Here is a 27,262-nt window from a genome sequence, read left to right as displayed (position 1 = left end):
ACTGATTCGTGTTGCCTCTGGGCTGGGAGACAGAGAACCCAGCTCTGTTCTTTACTGCTTGGGCAACATTTTGACCTCACTATGTATTTTGAACCATAAATGACTTGGAAAATATTGTAATGTCCTCCCCACTCCTCTTTTTGTTGTTGAATTAACTATTTTTAATCCCGCAGGTGATATAAAAACATAAGAATGATGGCCAAGCAACTCTCCCAGTTTTTACCTGGTAATAAAAATTATTTAATGAATGGACCCCAGAGTAAAGTCTTACAGAGTAACTTGACACTGTAAAGTATTTGCTCACTTTTTAGCAGTGTGTGGCCTTGCATTTCAGACATGAGCTGTGCCATACAAGTTTTTATGTATTTCTTTTAAAAATATCTAAGAACTGGGAAATACACCACTAATGCCAATTTGGGGTAGTTCTATGGAGAATACATGAAAACTACAGGACATCTGATTGAACATCAGGGATTCATTTAAAAAAAGAAAAAGAAGTTGATGCAAAACAGTCTTAAGCAGATCCTAAATTCTGGCATATTTTTACTCCTCCCAGATGAATGGAGACAGATAGCATGGAACTGGCCCAGTACCGTACCCTGTGGGGTTAATTAGTACCTGTGCTGTGTCAGTGTAGGGCAGCAGCAGTATGCTGTTATTCTGACATGCTGTGCTCTGTCTTCCATTTGCATAGGTCTGCAAGAAGACAAGCAGTGTGAGGCCGTTCAGCATCAGGCCACCCTTATAAAACCCTCACTCGTGCCAAGGTCACTTGTGGCTGGCATCACTGTGTGCAAAGGCCATGAAGAAGATCTAAATATAATTTGCTTCCTTTGAAGATTCTTTAACATTGCTAGAATTGTGTGGTTCTGGTATATGTGAGAGAGCCCATGGTGTTTCATGGCAAAGAGTAACAACATTGTCGTTTACTGTTTGCATTTCAGAGTGTAAAGCTGACTGTGATACCTGCTTCACCAGAAACTTCTGCACAAAGTGTAAAAGTGGGTTTTACTTATACAGTGGAAAGTGCCTTGAAAAATGCCCTGATGGGCTGGAAGCCAACAATCACACAATGGAGTGCACTAGCATCGGTAAGTCCTGTCCCCTCATGTCCTGCCTGGTTTTCTGACAGGGGATGGGGAATCTAGGGAGGGCAGGAGTCCAAAGATCAGTTACACAACCAAGGAATCCTTAACTTAAAATGGAAATGTTCTGTATCAGAAGGTGTATTCCCCAGCACAACAAACTCACGGTATTTTCCAAGTCTTTCCAAACATTTCACAAGAGGCACAAGCTTGGTTGTGCCCCACAAACACAGCCTTGACACTAAGGGCAATTCTGCCTCAGGAAATATGGCCTGTTTGGTCTGCCCTGAGGTAGAACGACATCCATGTCTTACTTGCTCTGTTGCAGTCTTATGCAGTACCACTAACATCAAAGGTTCAGAAATCCTGAGCCAGACTCCACATGTAGTCAAAAGATTAAAACACTAACTGCTTTGCTTTAGCTCCCCTGTACTACCTAAGCTTTCAAAGCATGCGTGCATCAACATTTTGAAGCTTACCTTCACAAAGGCGAAGGCTAGAAACTAAAACTTTAAGAAAAAAAAACCAACCAAACACCCACAAAAAACCCCAAAATGGTATATGTGCATAATCACCTGACTCCAGAAACTGAGGATTAAAATAAAACACCAAATAGTGTGGCACTGTCACTGCAGGAACGAGATTGGCAACACTGGTCCTATGACTCACTGGCTGCAGAGAAGAGACCTGCTTTTGTACCTCTTCAGTCTCTGACTCACAAGCTCCAATTATTCACGCCGGGGCAATTTTGGAGGTCACCACACCTAACTGTCTGCTCCATCCCTCTGCCATCCCTCTGGCTGAAAGCAGAACTAGTGATATATTTGCCTCTGGGCTGGTGCAGTTGGCATCCCCGCCATGGGCATGCTGAAGCTGCGGCAAGGTTCAGCTTATTTTAGTATGCCAGCTGTGAATTGTGGTGGCTGAGGGCTGTGAACTGCGGTGGAAGCGGTAACCTCTTCAGCCACCAGCAACCAGGGAGCACTTAGGCACAGTCTGGCCATGATGGAAATCTCCTCCCCTACAGTATCATGCGTATAGCTCTCCCTGGTATTGCGTGTTTTAGAGGGGAAGTAATGCAGGAATAAAAATAATGCCAAAGTGGTTTGGCATTTTCCTTCTCAAATATATATTAGTTCAGGTGGTAGTGATGTTTTTTACGGTTTTATTTTCAAGCAAAGACTTTCATCTTTGAAAGGAATTCAAGGGATCATTTTTGTTTCTTGATGGCTTTTTCCAAGTGCTGTAGACTTAGCTGCTTTAACAATGAGTCAGTCTCAACTAGGAAAAGCCATTTAAAGCTATGGAGGAATAACAGAACTTTTTTGTACACGTGAAGGCCAATTATTTTAACAGGAGAGCTCCAGTGTAATATGAAAAACAAAACTACCCACATGACAGTTCACTGGAGAAAGGCTCAGAGATTGCCCAAGGTCAGTTATATTTTCAGGTTTTGAAAAATTTGGAAGTAAATTCTGGAGCCAGAAAACTGTTAACTTACATATTCCTCCTTATAGAGGGTCTGGAAGCCTTTCCTTCTGCAGTGGTGGTTATAGTCTTAAGCACGCATGTGAACATAAAGTAAATATAAATGCTCCCTGTCTTTTATCAAGAGAAGGATACTGAGGAGATGGCACAAAGGAAGGATAGTTATTAAGAGCACGTTTTCAAGCTTCCAATGTTACTCCCATTTTTGTGTACACTGTTTGGACAAATGTCCAGCTGCACATCTTTTGAATTCCCAATAGTATGGAATGTGCATTCAGACCACTGTGGTTTAGAAACTGTAACCCACACTCTTCTGAAAAGCTTGCACCCCCCTGACCCAAATTCTCCTCTGCTTTGCCTACTTACAGCTTGTATATGCTACAGATGATGGCTCTTTCACTATTTAAGATGAATACCAAGCAGCAAATCACCAAAGATACTTGATTCTTAATGTAATGCCTTTTGCTATCAGTTGGTCCTTTATAACTCTATTGATTTCCAAATTCAATAATGTTGAGACCAGCTGCAGCAGCTTGACCCAGTGACTGCACTCTCACATAGGCATGAATAACGTTTAATTCCACAAAACCAAAGCAACCTCAGAACAAGCCCCAGTAACTGATTTCATTGAGACCAATTGTGTTGTTGCCCCATTTTAGGAATGGAAATATGAAACAGCATGTACAAAATAGTAACTGACATAATTATTTGACATTATTTTGTACAGTATATCCTCAGCAGTCCAGTTTCTGTCAATTCAATGCTGCAAATCCTGATTAATTCCATTAATTTTTGCCACCTTTCGGCTGATGAAGAATTAAATTAATGTACCGTATGCATTGTGTATACAAAAAAGATATTGGCCAGGCTCAGCTTGTCCTATGTTTATTGCAGTGCACTGTGAAGCTAGTGAGTGGAGTCCATGGAGCCCTTGCACAAAGAAAGGAAAAACATGTGGTTTCAAAAGAGGAAATGAAGTAAGGGTCAGAGAGATCGTACAGCATCCGTCAGCAAGGGGCAATCCTTGCCCAGCTACAAGCGAGAGCAGAAAATGTATTGTACAAAGAAAGAGATGTCAGAAGGAAGGAAAAGGTACCACGTTATCATCATCATAATATGAGATTGGTATTGTGCTTGTTTAATAACTCTGAATCCCCAGGCCTCGATCGAAGGCATCACTAAAACTCCCAGTGAAGTGGCGTTCTTTGGGCTGGAGAAAACTGTGCTCTTGCCTGGAGTAAATAAAGTCCTAATGCTGCTCAAAAAATGCGCATTGTGTGATCTAGAGAGGACAGGGTGGGTTGGATGGGAAAGCACATTCTCTCTTGATTCTGCTGAAAGAGCTACCAAGATGAGGGGTTGCATGTGGAGGTCAGAACCAAAAGATCCTTGTAAAACATGTCATGGTGGGAGTTGTTTGTTGGGTATCAGGCAACCAAGTTTCATGCTTCAGCCATGGGATTACTCCAAACTGATTCCTATTTTATACTTCCCTACAGGTAAGACCCATAAGTCTTGCAATTGCAGCACTGTGGCCTCTCTCCCACCTTGAACTCTTTCTGCTAGCTCTGGCTGAAAAATGTGGCCTGATCCTGCCACCTGAATCTGGCTCATGGAATCCCTACATGGGAGAAAGACCACAACACTGCATGGCAGCCAAGGGAAACTCCACTTGGTTTCACCCAATAAGCAAGGGTGCCAGCAGAACTGCCCCTCCATGCAAGCCAGCTTGTTGGACTTATTCCCCATCACAGCACCTAGTGAATGGCATCCCACATGTTAAGAACGGGAGATGCTTAAGAAGTCTATGAAATAATAATTTATAAAAATTCCACCAGAGATAGTTGTTCTGTTGTTCCCTTTTCTCCCCCTGTTGCAGCATGGAAGTTTCTTGCTCTGTCAGCAGCACAGTTACTGTGGTGGGCACAGGAGTGTCAGTGGAATATTTCCTTTTCCCCATCCCTCCCATTTCCCCATCCTTTCTATTCCCCACTTTTCTCCCAATCCAAAAGCAAGGCTTCACTCCTTTTGCAGGTGACTGGAACAAGTGGAGCAGCTGCCCACGGTGTGAACATCTGTGAGCCAGCACGAGGTGCTGGTACCAAGTAGTAACTTACTGTTTCATTGTTAAATGATCACTAGGGTTGCTGCAGACTACTTATCGAAACGTTAAAGACGTTTGGAGCTTGTAACCCTTTTGAAAGTTGGCTTATTCCTTAGGGATATAACTCATGAGAAGGGAAATAACATTACAATGAGATAGCTACAGGTGTCTCCCCCTCACCCAAGAACTGGGTAGATTACCAATTTATGGGAATATATAGGGTAGATGTCACCTCCTCCGCCTTCTGTCAGGCAGTGCTTTGAAGAGCTACAGAGGTGTAACTGCCTCAGAGGAGCAGCCATGGCAAGCTATTTACAGGTCCCCTTATGTCCAAAATGTCCATGCATGCTTCTGCTCCTGCACAGTGGCACAACTTGAAACAGAGCCTCTTATTAGCCCACTGTAACTGGGAGAAGAGTCTTTTTTTTGTACCAAAACTAATTTTGCCAGAGCTAAAAATATAGGACTGAACTGTAATTTTGGAACTGTGAAATTTTTTTTGAGGTGGCAACAATGTTGTGTATTTGCTTATGGCAATTTGGTAATCTCTTCAGATTGGACATTTCTCTCTGAGAAATGCCTGCTGTTCCTGCGTAGTAAGTACTTTAGAAGAAACTACTCACGTATTTTACTGTCAGTTCTTGTTTTATGGGATCTGAGCCAAACCATAGCTAAAAAATACTGTGCACCGCAAGAATTTCTTCACAATCATGAATCTTCTGCTTTCTTTTTCTGCAGTGTGCCTAAAGGTGGAGGTTTTTTCCCTTCCTTTTGAGCAAGTCACAGACTGTATTCTAGCCTGTTTTACACTCAGTAAACAGTTCCTTTGAAACCAATGCAGGCAGACGGAACCTATTTTTCAAGTCTACCCATGGCCTTGGGATTTGTATGTCTATGTCTGAGACCCTTTTTTTAAAAAAAAAAATAATTCTGGAATCCACCACTATATACTCCTCAATATCCACAAAAGTCTGTCCTATTCATTTTCATACACCTTCACAGGGAGATAAATTAAAAAGTAGAAAAAAATTAATAAACCTGAGGAAATTCATACGTAAAACATTAGGTTAAAACAGCTTTAAGGTATAGATTATGGTGACAAACCACAAAACCAAAAATTAAGCTAAAAGTTTTCCTTCTGTTCCTACTGGAATAGGGAAATGAAGCTTCCCAACTTAACCCTCAGGCAACGTCTTCTCTACTGCCACTGTCCCTTATTACACAGACAGAAACCGCTGTGCTCTTTGAACAACAGAATAATTCAATGAAAAACCAAGCCAGGCTCTGTTCTTATTGCTAGCTGCGTCCAGTCAGTGAGTGCAGAAGGAGGTAATGAAAAAAAAAACACTTTGGGAAAGGGAAGGGAAAGTAAATATGCTTGTATTGAAAATGGTCTTTTGTATTGTACAACTCCCCATTGCTGCTCAGGCACTACTTTGGAGTTTAGCTTTCACAGCATCAGCTTTTGCAGTCTAGCAGCACACCCAGCAGTTACTAACAGTGCTGCTAATCTTTTCTCTACAGCCATGAAGACAGAGTTAGCTTGGTCAGCCTCTGCCATTTCCATGTTGAATAGATGTCTGTGGCCGAGGGAGTTAGGGCTAAGACCACATGATGATGGGGTATGCTCATCACAGATACCTCAATGACTTTGCTCAAGGAGTTGAGGTCAGAGACAGGATGTTAGTCAGTTAAGTCTCTGCTATCGCACAGAAGCAAGGAAATGTTTCTGGAACTGCTATGCAAAACAAGATAAAACAGATGAAGAGGGTTTTTTTTTGTTTGTTTCCATCTGCTGGTGTGTCATTAAAGCTGGCAAGACCTATTACAACTCTTATTTTTTTCCTTCACTAGCTATAAAATTAAGTTTTACTGGGAGAAGGTGCTAGTATTTTCAGTATTGATACAAACAAATGGGAATAATGAGGATACAAATAGCCTGACTAGCCTAAATGGTTCTTTTTACTCATATTAGCACTAAATCAGTTGATTCCAGTGTGTTCTGACAATTCCTATGTGTTTGACATAGAGGCTCCTTTTATAGTTCAGCCTCGTCTAAACCTCAGTGCAATGTATTTCATAATTTTCCTTTTTTAATCCTATGATAGTGAGTTCTTCCTAGTCTGCATGACTGTATGATTTCAAGTTCCAGTTTCTTCTTCTTTCTTTCTTTCCCTCACACTTTTTGTTTTGTTCCCCCAGTGCAATGCACTGTTACCTTTACCTTCCCACACTTAACATCTTTTTGGTTCCTTCCTTTCACTGCTAGACATATCTCGAGAGTCACATGTTTCCTGTAGCCATGTCCATTAATGGCCAATAGATGTACTGGAAAAGCATAACTTACAGAGCTCTTGAAACACTGCAAATCATCCATCAATATTATTTCTTTGCCTCAAATGTGCTCTGGCCAAACACAAGTCCCTTTGGACGGCTGTCTGCAAATGTGTGAGACTGACCTTTACTAGCCAACAGACAAATATCAGAATTGCATACAAAAGTATTTGTGGGGAAGGAATTGCATGTTTTCATGCATGAGTAATTCTGCCAGGAAGAGAACATTCACCGTATGACTTTCTGTTGAGTCCCAACTAAACCCCATGGACAGCAGACAGTTTTAAGTGCTTTCAGAGAACATGTTCTGATCACTTTGAAGAGATTAAAACCACTCACCAAAAGACTGTGTGGTTATGAACAAGGAAGACAACTTAGAAAGCTGGGTATTATGCAAGGCAATAGATAGGCTACATTGGTTACACACTTGTATTGTTGTAAACAAATAAACAATACATTTCAGTTGTTGCTTGTTCATATATTGATTCATTTGAATGTGGATGGCATTTGGATGTTCAATGAAGAGAATCAATGTTAAATGCAAACACTGGCCAAAGAAAGTTCCTGTTCCTGACTGGCAAAAATTCAAGCATTAGACATGAAGACATAGTGGGATGAATGTAGAATAGTGTATTTCTTTTTCACGGTGGAGTTAGGAATTGCCACCTTGTAGAGGCTAAAAGCAGGATAGTGTTATGAAAGGAAGAGGGGCGATTTTTGTCAAAATTCACAAGATTACAACCCTCTGGAGGCAAGGTAGCTTGTCAGTTAATTGTGCTGTAAGGCGAATACAGACATTATGCTGTGATATTTTTTGTAGTGTACAGCAAGAGCAAGAGAGAAAGCAGCGTCTTTGAGATGAGTTCTAGATGCAAACTGGTGAACAGAAAGGAACCAAGGGAACAGGATTTGGTGTTGAGCAGTTCTAATCAGTAAATGGATATATTTTCTGGAAATAAAGTAAAATAAATGCTTCTATCCTGCACTGCATATGTGTGAATATAAAAATCCGGATTTGATTTGAATAGCTTAGAGAACTGAGTCTCAGGTACTCTCTCTTGTTCCTTTGAGCTAATTCCTCTACTCTTTATTGATACATGTCCACATAATGCTTCAAGCATATTAATCAGATCATGTCTGAAAATATTGTCAGTTGTCTATGGTGTAAGGAAGGAATTCTATCAGGCATGCATCAGATTTCCAAAACTACCACTCAGCTAAAAATCCCAAGCCATTCATCAAGAATTGTCTTTAGCTAAAAACAATGTAACTTAATACTAACAAACTTAAACCATTAGGCAACAAACTAATTTCACTCACTCACTTAAACTCATTAAATTACCCACCCTAATGTACACACTCTGATGCCATATGGATCCATGTAACAATGGAGAACAGAGGGCTCTGGAATCTAAAGTGAAGTTGCCCCTTTAGTATTTTTCACAAAGAAAAGTTTCTGCAGTTGGTCTCTGATTGAGGTGCACAATTTCATTAACAGTCAGTTAAAATGTCCCAGGCAAAACAGAGGAAGAGAAAGCCCCTACTAAAATAAAAGATGTGTAAGTTGCATTACATTTTAAAATGTACATGGAAGTACAATATTGAAGGAAGCCATTTGAAATCAGTGGGAGTTTCTTCACCACATTTTTGTATAGGCTTTGAATCATGGCACACAAAATCAGTGTTTCATGATCTTCACAACCCATAGAAGCTCCTATGTAGCCACTTTAGACTTGCATAAATATATGCCACATCAATGTGCTTATTCATGGGATAATACCCATCTTTCCACAAAAATTCTGGACCTCCAGGCATCTGGAAGAGTTGCTTGTGCATTTTGTGGGGCTCTGTTGTCGCACTGGATGATATGAATTTGACATGGACGTGATTTTCAGAGAGGGTTTTGCTATCCGAGTATTCAGACAAGGAATGGCAAGCCTCCATAGGCTTTGCAAGAGCATGATGTGATTCACTGCAGTTAAGCTGGACAGCTAAAAATTAGTTGTTTTTGTCAAAGCAAGGGTAATTTTAATGGTAGGATTAATACTGCACCTGGGGAAGGGGGATCCATGACACTGTAAGATGGATTCTAAGAAGGGCAAATTAATTTCCTTCCTAAAGTGCCTGTTTTTTTCCAATGACTGTTAAGGACAGCCTAGTGTGAATGATCTGGACTTTTACCTGCTAACTTTTAAATTAAAGGGCACATTTTCTCCATCTGCACAGTAATGAATTCGCAGCACAGCTAAATCTAAACCAAGGTTCACCCAGGCTGACTCTGTAAGCAAGACAAGGGTGTTTCAGGGAATCCATAGGTCAGCCACAGTAACACAAAAAGCAGAGTTGAAAAATACTCATTCCCAATACTAACTACATTTAGTGTTGGCAAAATCAGTGTTAAAGCAGTGTTTTGTTGTGTTTCTTGATAAACGTCTAGTAATGGTTGTACACCTGCTTATTCAAAGGTGAACTGCCCTTTACAGAACAAGCTTTGAATAGTATGTCCCTATACAGTCCCCACATCAAAGACAAAAGTCTCTTCCCAGAGCAATGGAGGCCCAGACCAGTCCAGTAGTTCCTCAGTTTACTGTTTTGAAACAATATCTTCTGATTAAAAAAAAATAAATGGGGGAAATTCTGGATATTTTTGATACTGAGTCTTTTTACTTAATCACATTTAGTCCTAAGTGTTACTATGTGGGAAAGTAAGATACTCTAAGCACATCTCATCCCAAGTCACATCCTCTCCCCTATGTATATAGCTCAGTGGCATTTAAAACAAGAGGGCTGGAGCATGTGAGCTGCGGAGACATCACAGTGCACAGTTCGCTCGTATAACTGTGAGACACGGGGTGTCCTGTGTGAAGGTCACCAGTGTGGTTATGGTTAACGACCTTACTCCATGGCAGGTCACAGGACTTCTGAAGCCTCAAAATGAACACAAAGCTAATTACTGCATCCCTGTGTTTATATACTGCATACGCCAATGGGTCGTAACTCTGGCCTTTGTAAGCCTGAGTTACTATAATTGAGGAATCTGTCTTGTGAAGAGTTTGGCTGTTTATTTTCTGTTTGTTGCTGCCAAGAGGACCTCTCATTTCCTTTCCTTGCAGGGGTTTTGACTCTTTAACTTTAACACATTTCCAGCCTCCAAGAGTGGGGCTGTTGAGACTGGGAATCTCCAGCTGCAACATGAAGTGAAATGGCGTCCTGGGGATACCCTGAGCCAGGCCGGGCAGGGACAGCACGGGGCTGCCCACCGCCACAGGCTGGCAGACATGGGCACAGTCCAGAAAAGAGACCTGGGTGGGAAGGATTAAGTGGGAAAAATTAGGGTGAATATGAATCGGAGCAATTTGTGAATCCCAAATAGCTAATAGTAGAGGAATGCACTGGCTCTACAGTTCAAGGGCTGAAAAGGCTGGGAAAAGCCATTTTTAAATTTTAATCATAGCATTTTCAAAATTTAACCACGGGAAGTTTTGAAAGTCTTATTAGGTTCCTCCCTGCAATCTAAGACCTTAAAATCTGAACTAATTAATAGTAATATTGTGGTTTGCTACAAGTATGTTTATTTTGTTTGCGTTAGTGTGAACATTAAATTCTTATCATACCTCCCAGTTCTGACAGATGAGTATCAGCCATGCAAGCAAGTAACACATACACATGGTGTGCTGGTATTACACACATTTGCACGCAGTGTGTACATGTGTAACGTGACAAGGTTGTATTCTCTGAAATCCATGCATCTCAATGAACAGTCAGGCTGAAAACAGCTGTGTCTATAAACCAGCCTGCCAGGCCCTCAGGTATCAAAATCAGTTTTAGCCTCACAAGGTGCTGGGTTGACACCGTCTCTGTGCTCCTCAGGAGATGTTCTCTCCTACTGCCAGATCTTCTCTTCCCACCTTCTGTCTCCTCCTTGTCCTGGGGGGCCTGGTAGCAGAGGGGAGGTTGCTCAGCTGCCCTGAGGTTCCCTGGAGCTTGCTATAAATGATGTGCTGGACATGCTGTTGGTAAACATCAACCTTATATTAACAGGAATGGTGTCAAAGATGAGAAAGAAATGGGTGGTCCATTGTTCCCGTAAGTGAAGCGAATCAGAAAAAAGCTGATTGCAATCTTCTATTGAAATGCGAACGATGTGAGAGCTGTTCTCCTCAGATCACTAAACCAAATAAGGGATAAAAATTAGTTCTTTTTCTCTTTATGCTCTTCCCTTCTGGTCTCTCCTTGTGCTCCAGAATTGGCTGGCTGACTATCTTTTAGATGCCTGAGTTCTGTTGGAAAAACAGGAGGGAATACAAACCCCTCATGAACTCCTCTTCCTTCCCCTTTCAAAGTGCCCACCAGGCATTCATTCAGCACCAAATTTCCAGCACCTGCCTAAAATCTTCCCTCTTGAATAAAAGTATTTGGGATAGGGAGGAGCAGCTCCAGCTTTAGAAAGTGAAATCCACAGCTATGTCCATACTACTAAAGGAAAGCAGGCAAAGATCCACTCCTTGGCCACGAGGCCATGGGCCACCTTCTGGCTTGCATCCAGACTAGCTGGGGCTATTCCCTCCATAGCAGATAGGACTGGGGATGAGGGGTGGCTGTTGCAGGTCAAAGAGAGTCCTGAAACAAACTACCAGTTGTGTTGTGCAAACACGCGGGGGTCTGCCTGGTGTCTAGCCTTCTTCCCTGGTACAGCTGCACTTTACTCATCCATGGCACCTTCACCTTTGGTGACTTCGTGTTGTTGAGTTTCAGGGAGAGGCAAACAGGGAACTGTGGCTGTTCTCCCTTCCCAGCGCAGGGCAGAGACCGCGTGTGAAAGAGCAGAGCATTGTTCCCCCTGACACCACATCACTTCCTTGCTCTGCCTGCAATCTTCACGTACCCATCTTTCTCTCCACACTGGTCTTCCTATCACTTCTCACAGCTGATGCTTCCAAAGCCCTTGCCCTAACCCCTAGTGCCTGAAGGAGCTCTTTCTGAGGGACAGACATGTTAGTCACAGCCAGAAGAGGAAATGAGCCCCTTCCAGGCTGTGTGCCACAGGAAAATGTATCCATAGCTTCTTTCTCGTGACTCTCCAGAAGACCACATTGAGCTGTTTTCTCACCTTTGGGCAATATTACCATAAAGTAAAAGTGAAGTGACTGCTGACAGCAGGGCTGACCCAGCCTTTGCCACCTGGAGATCTAAACCTCTCACTAGTTTGGCCTCTGTGTCCTCAAAAGAAGAACAAATGCAAGAGAGAAGTTTGCTAACACGTCTATCTAATTTAGCCCAAGAATGCAAAACATTTGGGGTATGTGAGCTACAGAGTAAATCTGGCAGTGGTTGTTTCAAGTCTAATGGTGACACATGCAGCGCTGTTTAATCAGCTAAATCCCAGTCTGTGGAACACTTCCATGTATAGCAATGCTGTTACAACACTGCCAGCCGTGGACGGCAATGGCACCCATTCATGACTGTGTTTCAGCTGCCCTTCTTTTTAAGAGCCTGATCCAAGACCCACTGAAATCCCGTTGACTTCAGAGTACTTTGGATCTAGCTGTAAAGAAGGGATTTCAGCATTCCTTTGTAACAAGGTGAAAACAAAGGAGCACTTTTTGGCTGCTGTTTCTCCTCATCTTTCTGCATATTTGCCTGTTCTTCCCCACCCAGGCAGCTCTGTTTGCTTTTCCCCACCCAGGTCTCTGCATCTCCAGTCTCATCTCTTCTCAGCTCACTCTTCCTGCCAGCTCTGACACCTGATGCAGCCTTAGGCCGCTTAGGCTGCCACCTCCCAGCTCTCTAACTTTGAAAAAGAAAACACTTGCTGCCATAGCTTTCCTTTATAAAGGTCCAAAGGAGCTTCAGAGCATTCCCAATGAGATGAGAACGTCCAATGTTATTATCAGAGATTGTAAAGATCAGCAAAGAGGTTGTGGGAATCTCCATCATGGAAGATTTTTAAGGAGGTTAGACAAACATCCATCAGAGACAGTCTAAGTATAGTACTTCAGCTTCACAGCCCAGCAAGGGACTACATAACACTTTCTAAAATTGCTAAAGATTTTCCACAAAATTCTTTCTTGCCTGTTGCCTTCTGTAAGACTTCCAGAGAGACAGCATACTGCACATTCACAGAGCACAAATCCAAGTATCTCTGTCCATTTACATCAATATAAGGCCTCCTGCTGTCTTTACTAAGCTCAGACTTTTATTTGGGCCTGATTCAAAGAACTGAAAACAACTTTCCTTTCATTCCGTCCAGTTTAGTCATTTGCATTGCTGAGATATTGGTTCACGTTCCTCTTTGCATTCATCAGCTTTGAATCATTGTGATAGAAGGAGTATAAGGCTTGATTTTCTTACAGAAAATTTAAGTGAACTTGTTACACTGATTCATCAGAGAGAGAAGCTAGTACCCCTCTGCCAATGAAGCTATGTATATTTTAAGAGCAGATGAAGATGTGGTCCGTGAGAGGCATATTCCTGTCTGCTTAGGCCTGAAAACAAAGAGCTCATTTTCAGGACTGATGCAAACAAATACTATTTTTCAGTAATTTTTGTTGAAGCAGTTTTGCAGTGGCAAGAAATTAAAGGGGAGAAAAACAACCCTTATCATTTAAAGATGTGGTGACCATGCAAAATTGAGAAGGAGCATTTCCTAAATTTTCTATTTTTAGTTCCTTGAAATCCCAAATGGTAGCAAAATACAACCAATAGTTCATGAGTAAAATATGTACAGGTGATATAAAGGTTAGAATGTAACAATTAACTGTGGGGATTTTTCAGTTGTTGTTTGGTTTACAAGCAAAATGACCCAGTAAGGAAATTTCTCAATTCTAATCCAGTCCTCTCCAATATGGCAAACAGTAGCCCCAGGATAAAGATTTACAGCTACAGTTATGTCTCTGCTTTGTTCTTTAGCATGCATTTGCTTTCTGAAATTCTCTCATTTGTCATCTGAAGAACTCCATTTAAAAGGAAAACAGGCTTCAGACATGAAACACAGCTACATTCCTGAAACTTGAGATGAACAACCTTTAATTCATGCAACCTTTCATTTACAGTAATGTTTAATGAATGGGACAGTTTCATCATGGACATTGTTTCTCCCTGTCATTAGCCTGCAGAAAGGCCTAAAACTCTTAAGCATTTAAAGGAACACTGTTTCAGGCTCGGTGTTCCCTCCTTCCCTCCCTCCCCTGCTCCCCATCACCCCTCCTGACTGCCCTTGTTCAAAGTGCATGATCTAAACGCTGTACTCTGCAAATTACACATATTGTTGGCTTTGAGCTTTGAAGGATCCTTCTGAACACTTTTTATACAAACCCTAACAAGGTCAAGGTTGGAAAAATCTCAGCTGGTGGACTTGGATCCCATGAGTTAGTGACCATTTATAATTAATATTAATGAATAGCAGACGACAGATGTTTATTGCTTAAGGAGAAATGTGCATTGCTAAACCAGAAGAATTTATTTAAATCCAGAGGAACTGACTTTATTTCTTGTATGGATGTGGGTGGTGGGAGGGCATGCCTGTGGGTGATCCAGCCCCTGCTACCTTTAAGCATGAGCGAGAAAACGATACTCTGTAAAGAAGGATCCTGAGCTCTCTATTTGATTGAAGAATCATGTTTGGTTCTCCAAAAAAATTCATTGAAGTAAGGAGGACTCTGTCCACTTCTGTGACTTTGATTTGAAGCAGCAATGGATTTATCCATAGATCCCAAAGCACTTACCAAACGTAGGGAACTCTTATCACCATTTTACAGTTGTGGAACCTGAGGAAGTCATACAAAAAGACTGTATTATAAAGGAAAAAAAGGTTTGTCACTGAGATGGAGGATCACATTCCCAGGCACAGTACATTTTATGTTGCTGGATATTTTTTTTTTCCCTAGTGGTCTATAGCTACAATGGATAAATCTCTTAACTTTAAATGTGACGCAGTGAAAGATGCAATACGGAGGTGGAGGAGTCTCTGTGAATCCTTCTGAATGCTACAGGCTTAAGGTTGATGGAACCTCTGTTTTCTAACTGAAAGCAACTCACTCTTTCAGAGCACTTCTTGGACATAGAGTCATCTTGGGTAACATTTTCAAAAGTTCATGAATAATTTTAAGTAACTTCTTATAGTTTCTGGTTGAGATCGGAATAAGGGTCTATTTGCTCTGGAATCTTTGGACAAAGCGTCCCACTGCTTTTAGTATCTTACTGTAGTATGTGTGCACCAGCTTTGCTGTTTTCTTGCCCCTGAAATTTCTCCACTTCTGCATGACAGTCTGTAAAATGTTTCTAAGCATGACATACCAGACCCTTGCAAAATATTATTGGTTTTAGTGGCTACAGGGTTGGCCTCAGATGTTATAAGAGCATCTAAGGAGTTGCTAGCAAAAGCAGGTGGCACTCAGATCTGTAGAAATTGTGAGAAGTTTCTCCATTTGACTAATGTAAATGTTCTTGGAGCACGCAGAAAAGTGATTAGCTACAGTTTTAAAGAGAAGCATAAACATACTAGTTGACTAGTGTAGAATGGGCTGCTTCAACCGGAGGCAGAAGGCAGTTGGAAAGAGAGACTGCTGGTCCCCACAGTCCTCAGTTTTTGGAGGCTGGAGAAGATCCTGATGTCTTGCAGTACATCATAATACAGCAGATGTCACTCGCTGAACTTTTGCTTTGGGTTCCTTAGAACCCTTTTGCATCCCTACAACTTGGCTCCTTTCACCAGCCCTGCTGTATGGGCTGCGCACACCCCGCAGGCACACCAGGAAGTGCAAAGCCTGGGATTGTTACCAATTTAACAGCACTTGCTGTAGCACTCTTAAGACACCAGCCAAGCAAGAAGCAGGAAAATAAAACATGCCTACAGCAAGTTCTGCTGAACTTCCATTGTATGTTGTTGGTAGGAACTGTGCTAGACAGGATGCAGGACAGATCTCCTGGTGGAGTGGCTGGGGGGGATACAGACTTTCCTTAGCATTTGGTGGTGCCCTCTGTCACGAAAGCCTGCTTTCTTATCTGAGTGGGGCTGCATCTCCTCTAACCTTCAGGCCACGTGATCTCTTTCATATCCCATCTAAATGGCATGGTGGTCACTTTATAAAGTATACTAAGTGAAGTGGACACCAGTGATGCACTGTCACATGGCATACTCATTCTTCACATTCCAGTTCAAGCTACTCATAAAGCTGGCTGCTCATTTCAGTGTGCAAAGCCTGTGTTACTGCAAACAGCTCTAAATGCACAGTTCATTCCCAGAGGGATTTAAAAAGAATAAACTTATCACATTCTTGGGGGAAAAAAAAGAAAGACAAGACAGCCTGGATAAAATTTACATGGACAATTTCTATCTGTGATTCATTCTAAACTAAAGACTTACTGGTAATGTTAAAATATTTGCATTCAAGCTTTTTTTCATGCATGTCCTCCATGACCCCAACTTAGAAATCCTTTTTTTTTTTTTTTTTTTTAATATTTTATGGGGTAGAATTTTGCAAAGGAATGGAAAATACCAGATTATCAAAGTCATCACATTTCCCAGAAACTTGTTGATTTCAGTGAAGCACCAGTGGAAAGTAGGCAGGTTTTGAGACTACTTTGCCTTTGTGTTAGGTTTCTGCCTAGTATCCTGCCAGATTGTCCATTGGGTTGGCCTTTGGCAAGCTACCTGGCAGGCTGACAAGGACCTGAGAGCCTGAAAACCTGAACTCCCCTTGACAGTATCTTGATCTGGGCCACCCAACCTCCCCGAGCTTCCTAGAGCTAAGCTGTGAATCACTTTGTCATAAAACCTTCCTCAGCCTTTTTCAGAAGCAGCCTAAGAGTCTTGGTGATCCTAGTCCCATTCTCCACAAGCTGCTCCCTGCCTGGTGAACTGCCAGGTGTCCTCTTGGTAGGTGAGAAAAAGTCTTCAGAAACATGGAGATGGCCAAAGTGAAATGTCATGTCACATTTTTGAAAGGAGACCTTTTCTGTCTCTGATCTGTATGAAATTTAGAAACCTGACCTGTCATTTTAATCAGCATGAAAATGTATTTGGAAATATTAGCGCTACCTAGAGAGAGGAGAATCAATGCTTTGGCCTGCTGAAAGAGCACACTCATTGGAGACACGAAACAGAAAGAAACGATAATTTTTCAATACCTTGTTTTGAGAAGTATCCTTGAAAGCGAATTCTCCATTTATACCAGAGACTAACCTTGGTGACCTCCACATGTTTAGGCAAGTACAACAGAGGGCAGAATTGGGCCTTCAGTGAATTTGAGTAGTAGCATCCTGGCTTTGGGCTGATGGTTTTGCTGAGTGGATCCGTCAGGGGCTGCCATTCCCCTTCGTGTTAGCTACTGCTGATCCATCTGTCGGGCTGGCCTGGGTTAGCTGTGGGAAGTGCAGGGGCTCCCATCTACCTGTCAGCACAGGTGGCACCCCAGGTGGGAATGTAAACAAACTGCGCTTAGAGCGAAGGGGACAAGTGAACCATGCAGAGCAGGGCCAGAGGTGCATCCTGTTGATGATTCCTTGCCTTCCTTTACCTTCCTGGCACATCAGGAAACTTAAGAAGATGTAAGGAGGGGCTCCAGGGGGAATGTATAGCTTCAGCTACACCAGCAAGTGAAACAGTGGAAGATGCCTGGGTTCCCTGGCCCTGGCATCTAATACCGGGGTAGGAACTGCTGGCCTGGCCAAAGTGTTAGAGTTGGTACTCACAAATACCCTCCAGGATCTGTACTCAATCATCAGATTAACCCAGCTCCAAGCCGTGGATGCTTAGGGGAAAAGGCATTCTTACGGATGCATCCAAACATTGGGATCGTATAAGTATCTTCTGAATTATCAGGTTACATTAATACAATCAGTTTAAATAAAGCCAAGGAAAACATCTTTTCTGGTTTATCTCTCCAGAGCACTCCAAGTACAAATTTGAGAACTAAAGAAACAAGATTCTTTGGGTGTTTTCTCTTTTTTACTATTTTACTAGAAAGAGTTCAAATGTCTGCTGAGGCACCAGCATCTGTCTCTTATCATGTATAACTTTTCTTGATTATTTCTAGAGAGGCAGACTAAACATGCAGCTCTGACATAATGCAGCATCACATTTTTATTTCTGGTTTGCTCAAAAGCCTGCACCAGCTGAACCAAGTCTCAAAAAAGGACTGTATTTATTACCTCAGTCTGGGCTAATGGGAAGTCTTGGATTATTGGTGCCTAAAAGGAAAACAAGCTATTACAGATTTCTGCCAATATTCTGATGTTCTAACAACAGGGTAAGGCTTATTGGTACCAATCACTACTATTGCCAATCTTTGTATTGGCATCTGATTCCGTTAGTCTTAAAAGAGGTGTGTAAGGTGGATTCGGACACTGATCTACCTTTTGCCACTTTCAGGAGAGCTGTAAAAATCAAAACCCATTCAGAAGCCACTGTTAAAAATCTCAAAGCAAGCTCGGTGAGAAAACACCACTTTCCTAGATGCTGGTGTGGTGTATGTCACTTCTCACCCTAAGCACTGTAGAGTGGTTTTCTGCTCTGCTGAACAGCCATTACTTTCCTGTCTTTGGAAGCTGTGTTCAGAGTTTATAAGCTGCGGGTTCTTATAAGATGAAACCTGTTATGTAATTATAAAATTGTTGTTAGCACATTAGTCCTGATTAAATCAAGGCTGCTAACAAATTCCCTTAGTCCCAACAGACAAGTGCAAAGGAAAAAAATCCCCACAAGCTCTGACTTGAAAAGACAGCAGTAAATGTCTCCACAAACAGCAAACAGAACTCATTATCGAAACCATCCTCCTCGGTCTGCTGCTTTGACTGGAGGATATTCTGCTATTTTCAGGCACTGGCAGTGTCTTTTCTATGGCACAGGAAAGGCAGACCCAACTAATTTCTATTGCAAAGAGATCATCACAATACAGTTAAGTATTTCCATAAGCCTTGCTTAGGAGATCACGAGTGTAGCAGTATCTTTTTCCAAGCAGCCCACACAAGAAATCATCCCTTCTTACTTCCCGTACACCTAATGGGATACAACTTACTCTTTATCTGCTACAGCAGCAAAGCCTGATATCTCCTGTCCTGGCACAGTTGATCTGCTCAGCCTCCTCTCTTTCCTCTTTGCCTGCTTTATGCAAAAGGCTGTTGCACAGATCAGATCTATTCCTGTATTTAGGCACAACATTCTCGTTCCACCTAATATGCCCACCTCAGCATCGTCCTCTCCTTGCATGGACAGGCTACCACACACATCATAAATAAAAACATTCTTCAAATGAATGCAATCTAGTAGCCTAGATCCTATTTTCAGAGGAAAATGAAGCTCAAGGATCCTAAATCTCAGAGAAAGATTTCTGTGGATCTCAAGCTCCAACATCACCTAGAGTCTACATGTAGAGAAGAGAAGTCTATATTCCCAAGAGAAGACAGAGCACATAAGTATAGGGTAGTTACTCAGTCATGCAGTTGCTCAGCTAAAAGTGTCAATATAATTTGAGATATCTTGGATTGTCTATGATCACCATATAGGACTGTGGATATGACACATGCCTTAAGATCTGAATCTGTCTGGACCGGTATGTGGAAGTCAGGTAGGCTGTCCTCACGCATCTCAACAGCAGGAGAACTTGAACCTACATTGTACCAAATTAATTGCTCCTTGGATGCCTTTGGACCTTAGCTCCTTTAAAATTTTTAACCATATTTACGTCCATTGGTGCATCTTCAAGAGTAAGTGAGGCCAGGAGATGCACTGAGCTGTGTAGCACGTAGGTAATTCTGAAGTTGTTGGCCCTCACCACTTTGGTCACCTGGAAATCTAGTGATTATGAAATAGGGCCACTACAACTAAGAAAACAATAATTGCTGCTAAGAAAATTATGCTGTTTAAATTTCAAAGACATACCAGATGAATCAGCTGCTTGTGGCTTGTGAATGAAAGGAGAATGCCCTTTGCATCACTGGGCAGTTGTGGGTTTAGAGGCTTGTTATCTTGGCAAGTAGTGTGAGTACATGCTACAGCCCGTGTTCCAGAAAAAAAAGTGTCACTCTTCTTGAAAATGAGAGTGATCTACTCATTTGCATGATATGACACAACTGTATTGTAGATGGAGCTGTAGTAAGTGGATTTAGAGCCTGGGGCATCCTCCTTTTACTGGTATTTTTGCTCAGCACATGTCATGCTATTGTTGTCCAGGTCACATCATGAGGAAAGGGTGATGGACAGTCTCAGAGAACTAAAAAGTCTCTGAGAAGGTTGTGGATAGGTGGGAAGAAGGGTGATGTAGGGTGGTGGCAGCCAGCCCCCAAGTTTTGTCCCCATACCTCATGGGGTATGGAGGTATTGGGGCAATGACACCAGTGCACCAGTGCTGACATTGCTCCAGTGGCTGGGAAAGTGCTGAGAGGTCAGCTGAGGCTGTGAGGGGTGTGAAAGAACACTGTGGCACATTACAGCTGTGGCTTGTGGTCTTTTATTATAGCTATTCAGCTTATTACAGTGCAGTGGGGAGGATTTTGCGGTCCGTGGTGACATGCACAGTAGAAGCGACAGGACCCTTCCAGATAGGAGCCTATTACGTCAGTGCTTGCAACCCCAACAGGCGCCACTCAGTGACTCCTCTTGCCCTTTCTGCTCTCTGAGGGCAAATCATGGGAGTGACCTCTCCAAAATAAATATAATAATCCCAAATCCCTCTGGGATTTCCTTGAGACCTACCTCGTGAAACTGCCCCCATCAAAGCGAAGAAGATTGCACAATCAGATTTTATGCCTTCCTGTAGTGGTTTGGGGTTTCAGTGCCCACGGAAGGGAGAAGTGAACAAATACGCTGCTCTGAGTTCCCTGTAGTAATTACAGCTGAGTATAAGGGTGGGACTATGTGACAATGCCTAAAGTAGATCAAATCTGGACCATGCAGGAGTTAATCCATGTCAACTGTGATTTTTTTCAGTAACTCTCTCCTACATGGTGTTTTTAAGTACCAAGTTCTCCCAAGTTGTGACCAACCCTTCCTCCCTTTACTCCATAAAGTGGCAATACGTCTAGTAGAAACACCACATCTGACGTGATAATGCAGAGATTTCTCTGAAATACTCTGGCTTGCATACTTAAAGATGTATTCAGACATGGATTGCATAAATATAGACACAGGGATTTCTTCAACCAGGGGCTATAAATTAGATTAACAAGAACTCAGCATCTTTAAGCTGATTTGACATGTAATTACATTACTGTCTGAATTAATTTCACATCTACGTTTAATTTCAACTACTGCACTTCTCAAAATTATAGCATGTCGTTAGATTTTCTTCAATATACAAAGTTGCTATAATTAGAAGTAGTAAAGTATCCCCTATCTGCAAGAAAATTCACTGGACGGTGCCTACAGACTAATTCTTCCAGTACAGTTGGCTGTACAAAGTTTTGGTTCTGGAATAAAAGCTTTCTTAGTGACAAATAATTACTTCACAGAATTATTAGAATCTCATGAATCGACATCTTCATGAGCAAAATAATCTCTTGGAAAACGTTTTACTATCGCCTATGTAAAAAGACTTATCCTCTTTTTCCGTGGGTTTTGGGTTTGTGGGGGTTTTGTTTGGTTGTTGGGTTTGTTTTTTTTTTTTTGTTTTTTTTTTTTTTGTTTTTTTTTTTTTGTTTTTTTTTTTTGCTATTGAAAGGTTTTACTGAATCCATGAGAAGACATATACATTAGTCGCGTTAGTGCATCACTGTAAGAGAGTAACCCGCCAGGCAACAGCGATATTTGCACGCTGTGGCACATCACGCTGCCTTTTTCTACACCCTCTTCCCGGCACGCTGGAAACAGTTCATCGTGTTTGCAATACAGAGCAAAGACCGAAGACGTAGCAGCAGACAAAACGCAGAGGAAGGGAACTGTGCAGGAAACACCCGTTGCTAACTCCTGGAAAAATAACTGGAGGGCAGGGAGTAGGAAACCTCTACGCATGCGGAGCCCTTGGCTCCCCCCGGCTCCCAGGGGCCGGCCCCGCCCGCCCGCGCCCCCGCCCCGGGCTGCCCCGCCGGCCTCTGCGTCCGCACCGGCCTGGCGCGGCACTGCGGCGCCCCCGCGCGGCCGAAACCGGCACCGGCCGCTGGCCGGGGAGACCTTGGGTTAAATGCAGTGTAGCCACGGGAAAAGGCGCTGAAGGAGAGGGGAAGGGAGGGAGGGAGGGAGGGAGGGAGGGAGATAGATAGACAGACAGACAGACAGACAGACGGACGGACGGACGGACGGACGGGTAGGTAGGTAGGTAGGTAGGTAGGTAGATAGATAGATAGATAGATAGATAGATAGATAGATAGATAGATAGATAGATAGATAGATAGATAGATAGATAGATAGACGGAGAGATCAAATGTTACATGTTCAAACACACAAGGATTTTCTAACATCATTCTTCACAAGGGAAACAAATTTTGGGAGAATATTTCCTTCTAAATTATGTTATTATGTCATTTATTCCTTTTATGAGCTTCAGTTTTAATGCCGTCCTTGACTCTTCTTCTTCTTCAAATGCAAAGGAATTCAGAAATGAACTTGTAAATGTACCGACCCATGTCATTTTTGCACTTTTCATTTCACAGGGAGCCAAATGCCCACATTTCCAGGGAGTTTCCAAAACTTCTGGCATCCAGTTCAATGTGCTGTTATGAAGTGGGCTTCAGCAAGTAGTAGTAGGAAGGAACAAGTCTTTGGGAAGAAGGGAGCAGGGATATGAACAGGGAGAGAGATGCAAGCAAGAATATGGCTCCAGCTACACCCCAGGGCTAGCAGATAACTGCCAGTAGAATCTTCCCTTGGGTCTAAAATGAACCAGGGACTGGACTGACTGGAAGTAACATTATACTGTCACATAAAAACTGCCATCTTTTTAAAATAGTGGCGAAGGGAGGTAAACAGCCAGCAAAGATGAGCCTTCTGTGTTTTATTACGTTACCAGAATTGCACAGATCTAGAAGGCAGATATTTTCATAAACGACAACAGCATGGAGGTGATGGAATTAAACCCTGTATAGAATTGCACAGAGGACTCCAAACCAGTTATCCTCAAAGCATAACAGAATTAGGACTGAGTTTTAAGTATTTTCCAGACATTAGTTTTCCTTGTCCTTTATAATGACACCAGTCTGAATAAAACAGAAACAGTGAAGCCGTGCCTAGATAAGTCTCTAGCTAGACAGTGATAGTGTATTCTTAGTATATTCATACACATACAAATAAATATATACATCCTGATCCATGACTGAAAGGGAAACCATTACATGTTGATCCAACATACTTAAAGAATTGTGGCTAGGAAGTCACGGTTGAAGGACTTTGGCTAATCATAAGTGAACAATGTCAAGCACTGAATATCTGGACAGTTTCCATTCAAATAACATTTCATCTTGGGCCAACTGTATTTACAAACTGCTGGAACGAAATTCCATAGTGTCATTTCTCCATTAGTAAGAGACAGCATTACAGCTGGGTAAGATGCAGGCTCATTTCTGCATGGAGTTCTCCCAGCAGCGGCAGCTCTTGCTGAGCCCTGGTGTGTCCATTCTGCAGGTCTCCCCTGCTCACCTCTGTGCATCTTAAATGGCATTGCCAAATTCAGAGAGGGATTCTGCAGGTATGTGGGTAGGCATTGGGGTAATCTCTGACTGGCTACCTAAAAGTTGAGGTGCCATGTTACGTTTAAATCTTTACTGCATGTCTCAGAAACAACAGAGGAGAAAGGCAGATCTGTGTCCCTACTTGACTTAACATGCATATCTAAACCTTCCCTTGCTCTCTGATCTCAGGCAGTGATGGTAAGGAATGGAGAAGCTGTAAAATAAGCCCATAGAGCTACACAGCAAGAAGACAATACAGCATATCCTTACATCTTAATCTTACTCCTTGCTTTCTGCCTTCTCTTCACCTCTGAATCTCTCTCCTGTTATATGACCTACTTGTCCTTGGATGGTCATCTCTTCTCAGAACAAAGCCACTGCTCCTGCACCTACTCCCCCACTGTGACCCACTCTCACAGCGCCCTTCAAGGCACCAAAAACTCCCAGCTCTGGTTTTGAGTCTGGAATGGGCACTGTTCCCTGCATTCAGCCCCCTCAACAGCAAGAGATATTGCCAGGTTTGTGTAACTCTCGCAACACTGGGGTAGGAAAGTCTGGATTATCTCGATTGATATTTAAAAGAAAAAAACTATTTTTGCTATAACAAAGAGGGATAGATTATTTTCAGTAGTATTGTTACCAGGATATCATAGAGTTTGGCCAGATGCTTTGCAATACTTGTCCAGAAATTTCTCCATGTAAGGAGGCAAACAGGTCAGTATGACATTGTACCATGAAAGTCTCAAGCAAGGTTGCTTTTAAAGGCATCATTGGGTGAATTTCAGCTGCATATCTCAGTAGATAAACCAGTTCCATACACAAAATCAAATCTGTTTTAGGCTTTTGTGTTCATACAAGTTTGATTCCATGCCATATCTGCATTGCTTTGAAAGCAAATAGAAGGAATAGAATCATAGAATCACAGAATGGTTTGGGTTGGAAGGTGCTTCTGAAGTTCATCTAGTCTGACCCCCCCCTGCCATGAGCAGGGACATCTTTCACTAGATCAGGTTGCTCAAAAACCCACCCAGCCTGGCCTTGAACACTTGCAATGATGAAACATTAAGAATTTCTTCCTTACACCCAAGCAGAAATGCACTATGCAATATTATCTCCCCACAGCCAGTACACAAAGTTTTAATGTTTCTAAGGGGGCGGGAAGCTTTATTGGAGAGGTCTGTAGCAGTAACAAAATCCTCAGCGCCTCACCTTTATAAGCATATAAAACAATAAAGTACTTGAATACCTAATTTTGTAATGATGGTCTAAAGCTTGACTTGAGACTTGGAACACTACTTTTTAGTCTGAAGAGGGTCACGTACCCATGCTGGAGCTCACACTTTGTCATGGGATTCACGCTGCAATATTAAGAATCCCCCAGGATGGTTTGGTGGATATTAGGGGAGGGGAGAGGGATTTTTAAAAGGTGTAGATGCTGAGCATTGGCACTGAAGGGGAGTAACACGATGGCTAATTTCCTTCCACCATAAGCTCGGGGTCCCAGCCCAAGGTAAATTTAGACCAGTCAATAGTTAATGCTACCTGGCTTCAGCCATAGATGTCCCCAAACCAGCTGTGTTTCGGTGGACCACATGGAGCTGTGCCCCTGGCTGTGGGAGACAGGCTATGACTATGTGAGATATTTATACCAGTTCTAAAGCACCAGGATTCTTCAGGGAGTTCTCAGTTTTCTGCTCAGTCAGACTGATGGGAGGTGCTAGTCCAGTGGCCCAATTTAGTAGTTCGATGAAGAGCTGGACATTTCTAAACACTAGTGCTAGTGCCCAGCTTCTAACAGGAGGTGCTAATCCAGGGCTGGTTTTACAGGCTGCAACAAAGTGAGGGAGTCAGAAATTGCATCAGCCTGAGCAAACCTTCTAACGTGCCATCATTTTTATTTCAGGGAAAAAAAATAGGGAGGAGAAAAGAAAAAAGTCCAACAAAGATGAAAGCAAGGAGACAAGACAGGAAAGCAAAGGGCGAGCAGCCCGGAGACAAAACCGAGAACAGAGAGAAAACAACAACAAAACGCAGCCGAAGAAAAGAAAAGCCCCAAATAAAGAACAGAACCTGGCACCCGTCGACACTGCACATTAACAGCCCTCCATGATTGTTTAAGTCTTATGATGCTGCTATCTCTACCAGATCGCCCTGACAGGTGCTCCAACCCTTCAGGCCGCAAATGGACAATGCTACCAGTTATTATTAAACTTTAAACAACATTCCAAGTACTTCCTATATTCTCCAAGCAACCATAGTTTATTAAAGAGATTGACATGAGCCAAGAAAAAAAATAATCTAAAAATGGGATACTTTAAAACTGTTATATTATATGCTTCCATGCATCTGTAAAAGGCAATTAAGAAATTTTGTATATATTAATAATAGGGTATAAAATATAGCAATATAATAATGAATGACATTCAGATGAACAATGTTCTTTTCCTTTGTAAAATATTTTTCAAGTTATTGTTTAAGTATGAGGCAAGAGATATGTCTAAATCAAAGATGCAAATCGTATCCCTTCATATATTGTACGTAAATATTAAGAGAAGGAGGAAAACATTTCTGAAGAGCCAGTAGGAACCCAAGGTTTTATAACCTCTGGTGGAGCAGGATGGGATTGCCTTGTGGTTCCCTGGTCCGTGCTCCAGACATGGGTGAGAAACACCAGGGGAAAGCCGGCAGGGCTTCGCAAGCTGAGGGAAAAGAAGCAGAAGCATCTGCAGCTTTGAAGACTAAATCCCTGAGGCAGAAGGTGATGGAGCTGAGCTTGAGTAGCACTCTTATCTGTGGGACAACATAATGTTTTCTGTTCTAAACAGTGGTACCGTGTGTGCTGTTTTATGCTTTTTATACCTATGTGTAACTTAAGTCTACATTTCAAATTTTCTGGTGAATGACAAATCGTATTTGTAGGAAACAATGTTGAGTTAATAAAAACCAGAAAAATAGATCATGTAAATCATGTGTTTTTCACAGTGATGGTGTCGCCTTTTCTACTGGGGAAGGGAATAATTTCATAGCTTCACAGACAGAAGAGGACACAACTTACATCCACAATGCGCATCAAGTGAAAGAGTATCCACAACTAAGTCTATTGAAGGACAGAAACTACAAACTTCTGTACAATTTTAGTTAAATTCTTGGTTTAGTTCTCTCTGACACAGCAGAGGTGAAAATCTCCACTGATCAGAGGACAAACCACCCCCCTTGGTACTATCCTGGCTGTATTAGTGGTTAGAGTGACCCATGAATGAAGCACAGGCTATGCTATACATTGACTCTGCTCAGAAATGGATTTACCCTTTACAGTAATACGCTGAGGAACCAGCCTGCTTCACAGCATGTGTTTTGCTGCCACGCTTTCCCCCAGGGCAGTTGTCACAGGGGTAACAGCCTGCCCGCTGCAGCTCATGGACTAGAAAATGTGGCAGGCGAGCCTTCCCAGGCAGTTCTCATCCCTATTCACTATTACTGTTTCTTACAGTGAGTTTGACCTTAAAAAAGACTTTGCCCCACACTGCAGCCTGTCTCTCAGGTTGAAGAAGTGTGAGCAACAGGCTTCAGTGACTTTTGGAGGAACATCCTCATCATCCGGATAGCAATAAATGATGGTTTCCTACATTTTGCTTTGTAAGAGCTTTGTCTC

At 42.3% G+C, this 27,262-nt stretch overlaps 1 protein-coding gene across 1 annotated transcript in view; it reads left to right on the top strand.

The window, feature by feature from the left end:
- RSPO3 (R-spondin 3) overlaps window positions 1-26,564 on the top strand; it is a 62,972-nt gene extending 36,408 nt beyond the window's left edge. Inside the window, exons 4-6 of the mRNA XM_040599172.1 lie at window positions 945-1,091; window positions 3,468-3,665; window positions 25,514-26,564. Coding sequence (XP_040455106.1) covers window positions 945-1,091; window positions 3,468-3,665; window positions 25,514-25,707 — 539 coding nt within the window. The 3' untranslated portion in view covers window positions 25,708-26,564. The remainder of the gene's footprint in view (window positions 1-944; window positions 1,092-3,467; window positions 3,666-25,513) is intronic.
- The last annotated feature ends 698 nt before the right edge of the window (window positions 26,565-27,262 follow it).

The sequence above is a fragment of the Falco naumanni genome, chromosome 6, assembly GCF_017639655.2.
Source record: "Falco naumanni isolate bFalNau1 chromosome 6, bFalNau1.pat, whole genome shotgun sequence".
Classification (NCBI taxonomy): domain Eukaryota; kingdom Metazoa; phylum Chordata; class Aves; order Falconiformes; family Falconidae; genus Falco; species Falco naumanni.
Note: the sequence above shows the minus strand (reverse complement) of the source record. Positions and strands in the feature narration are given on the sequence as shown.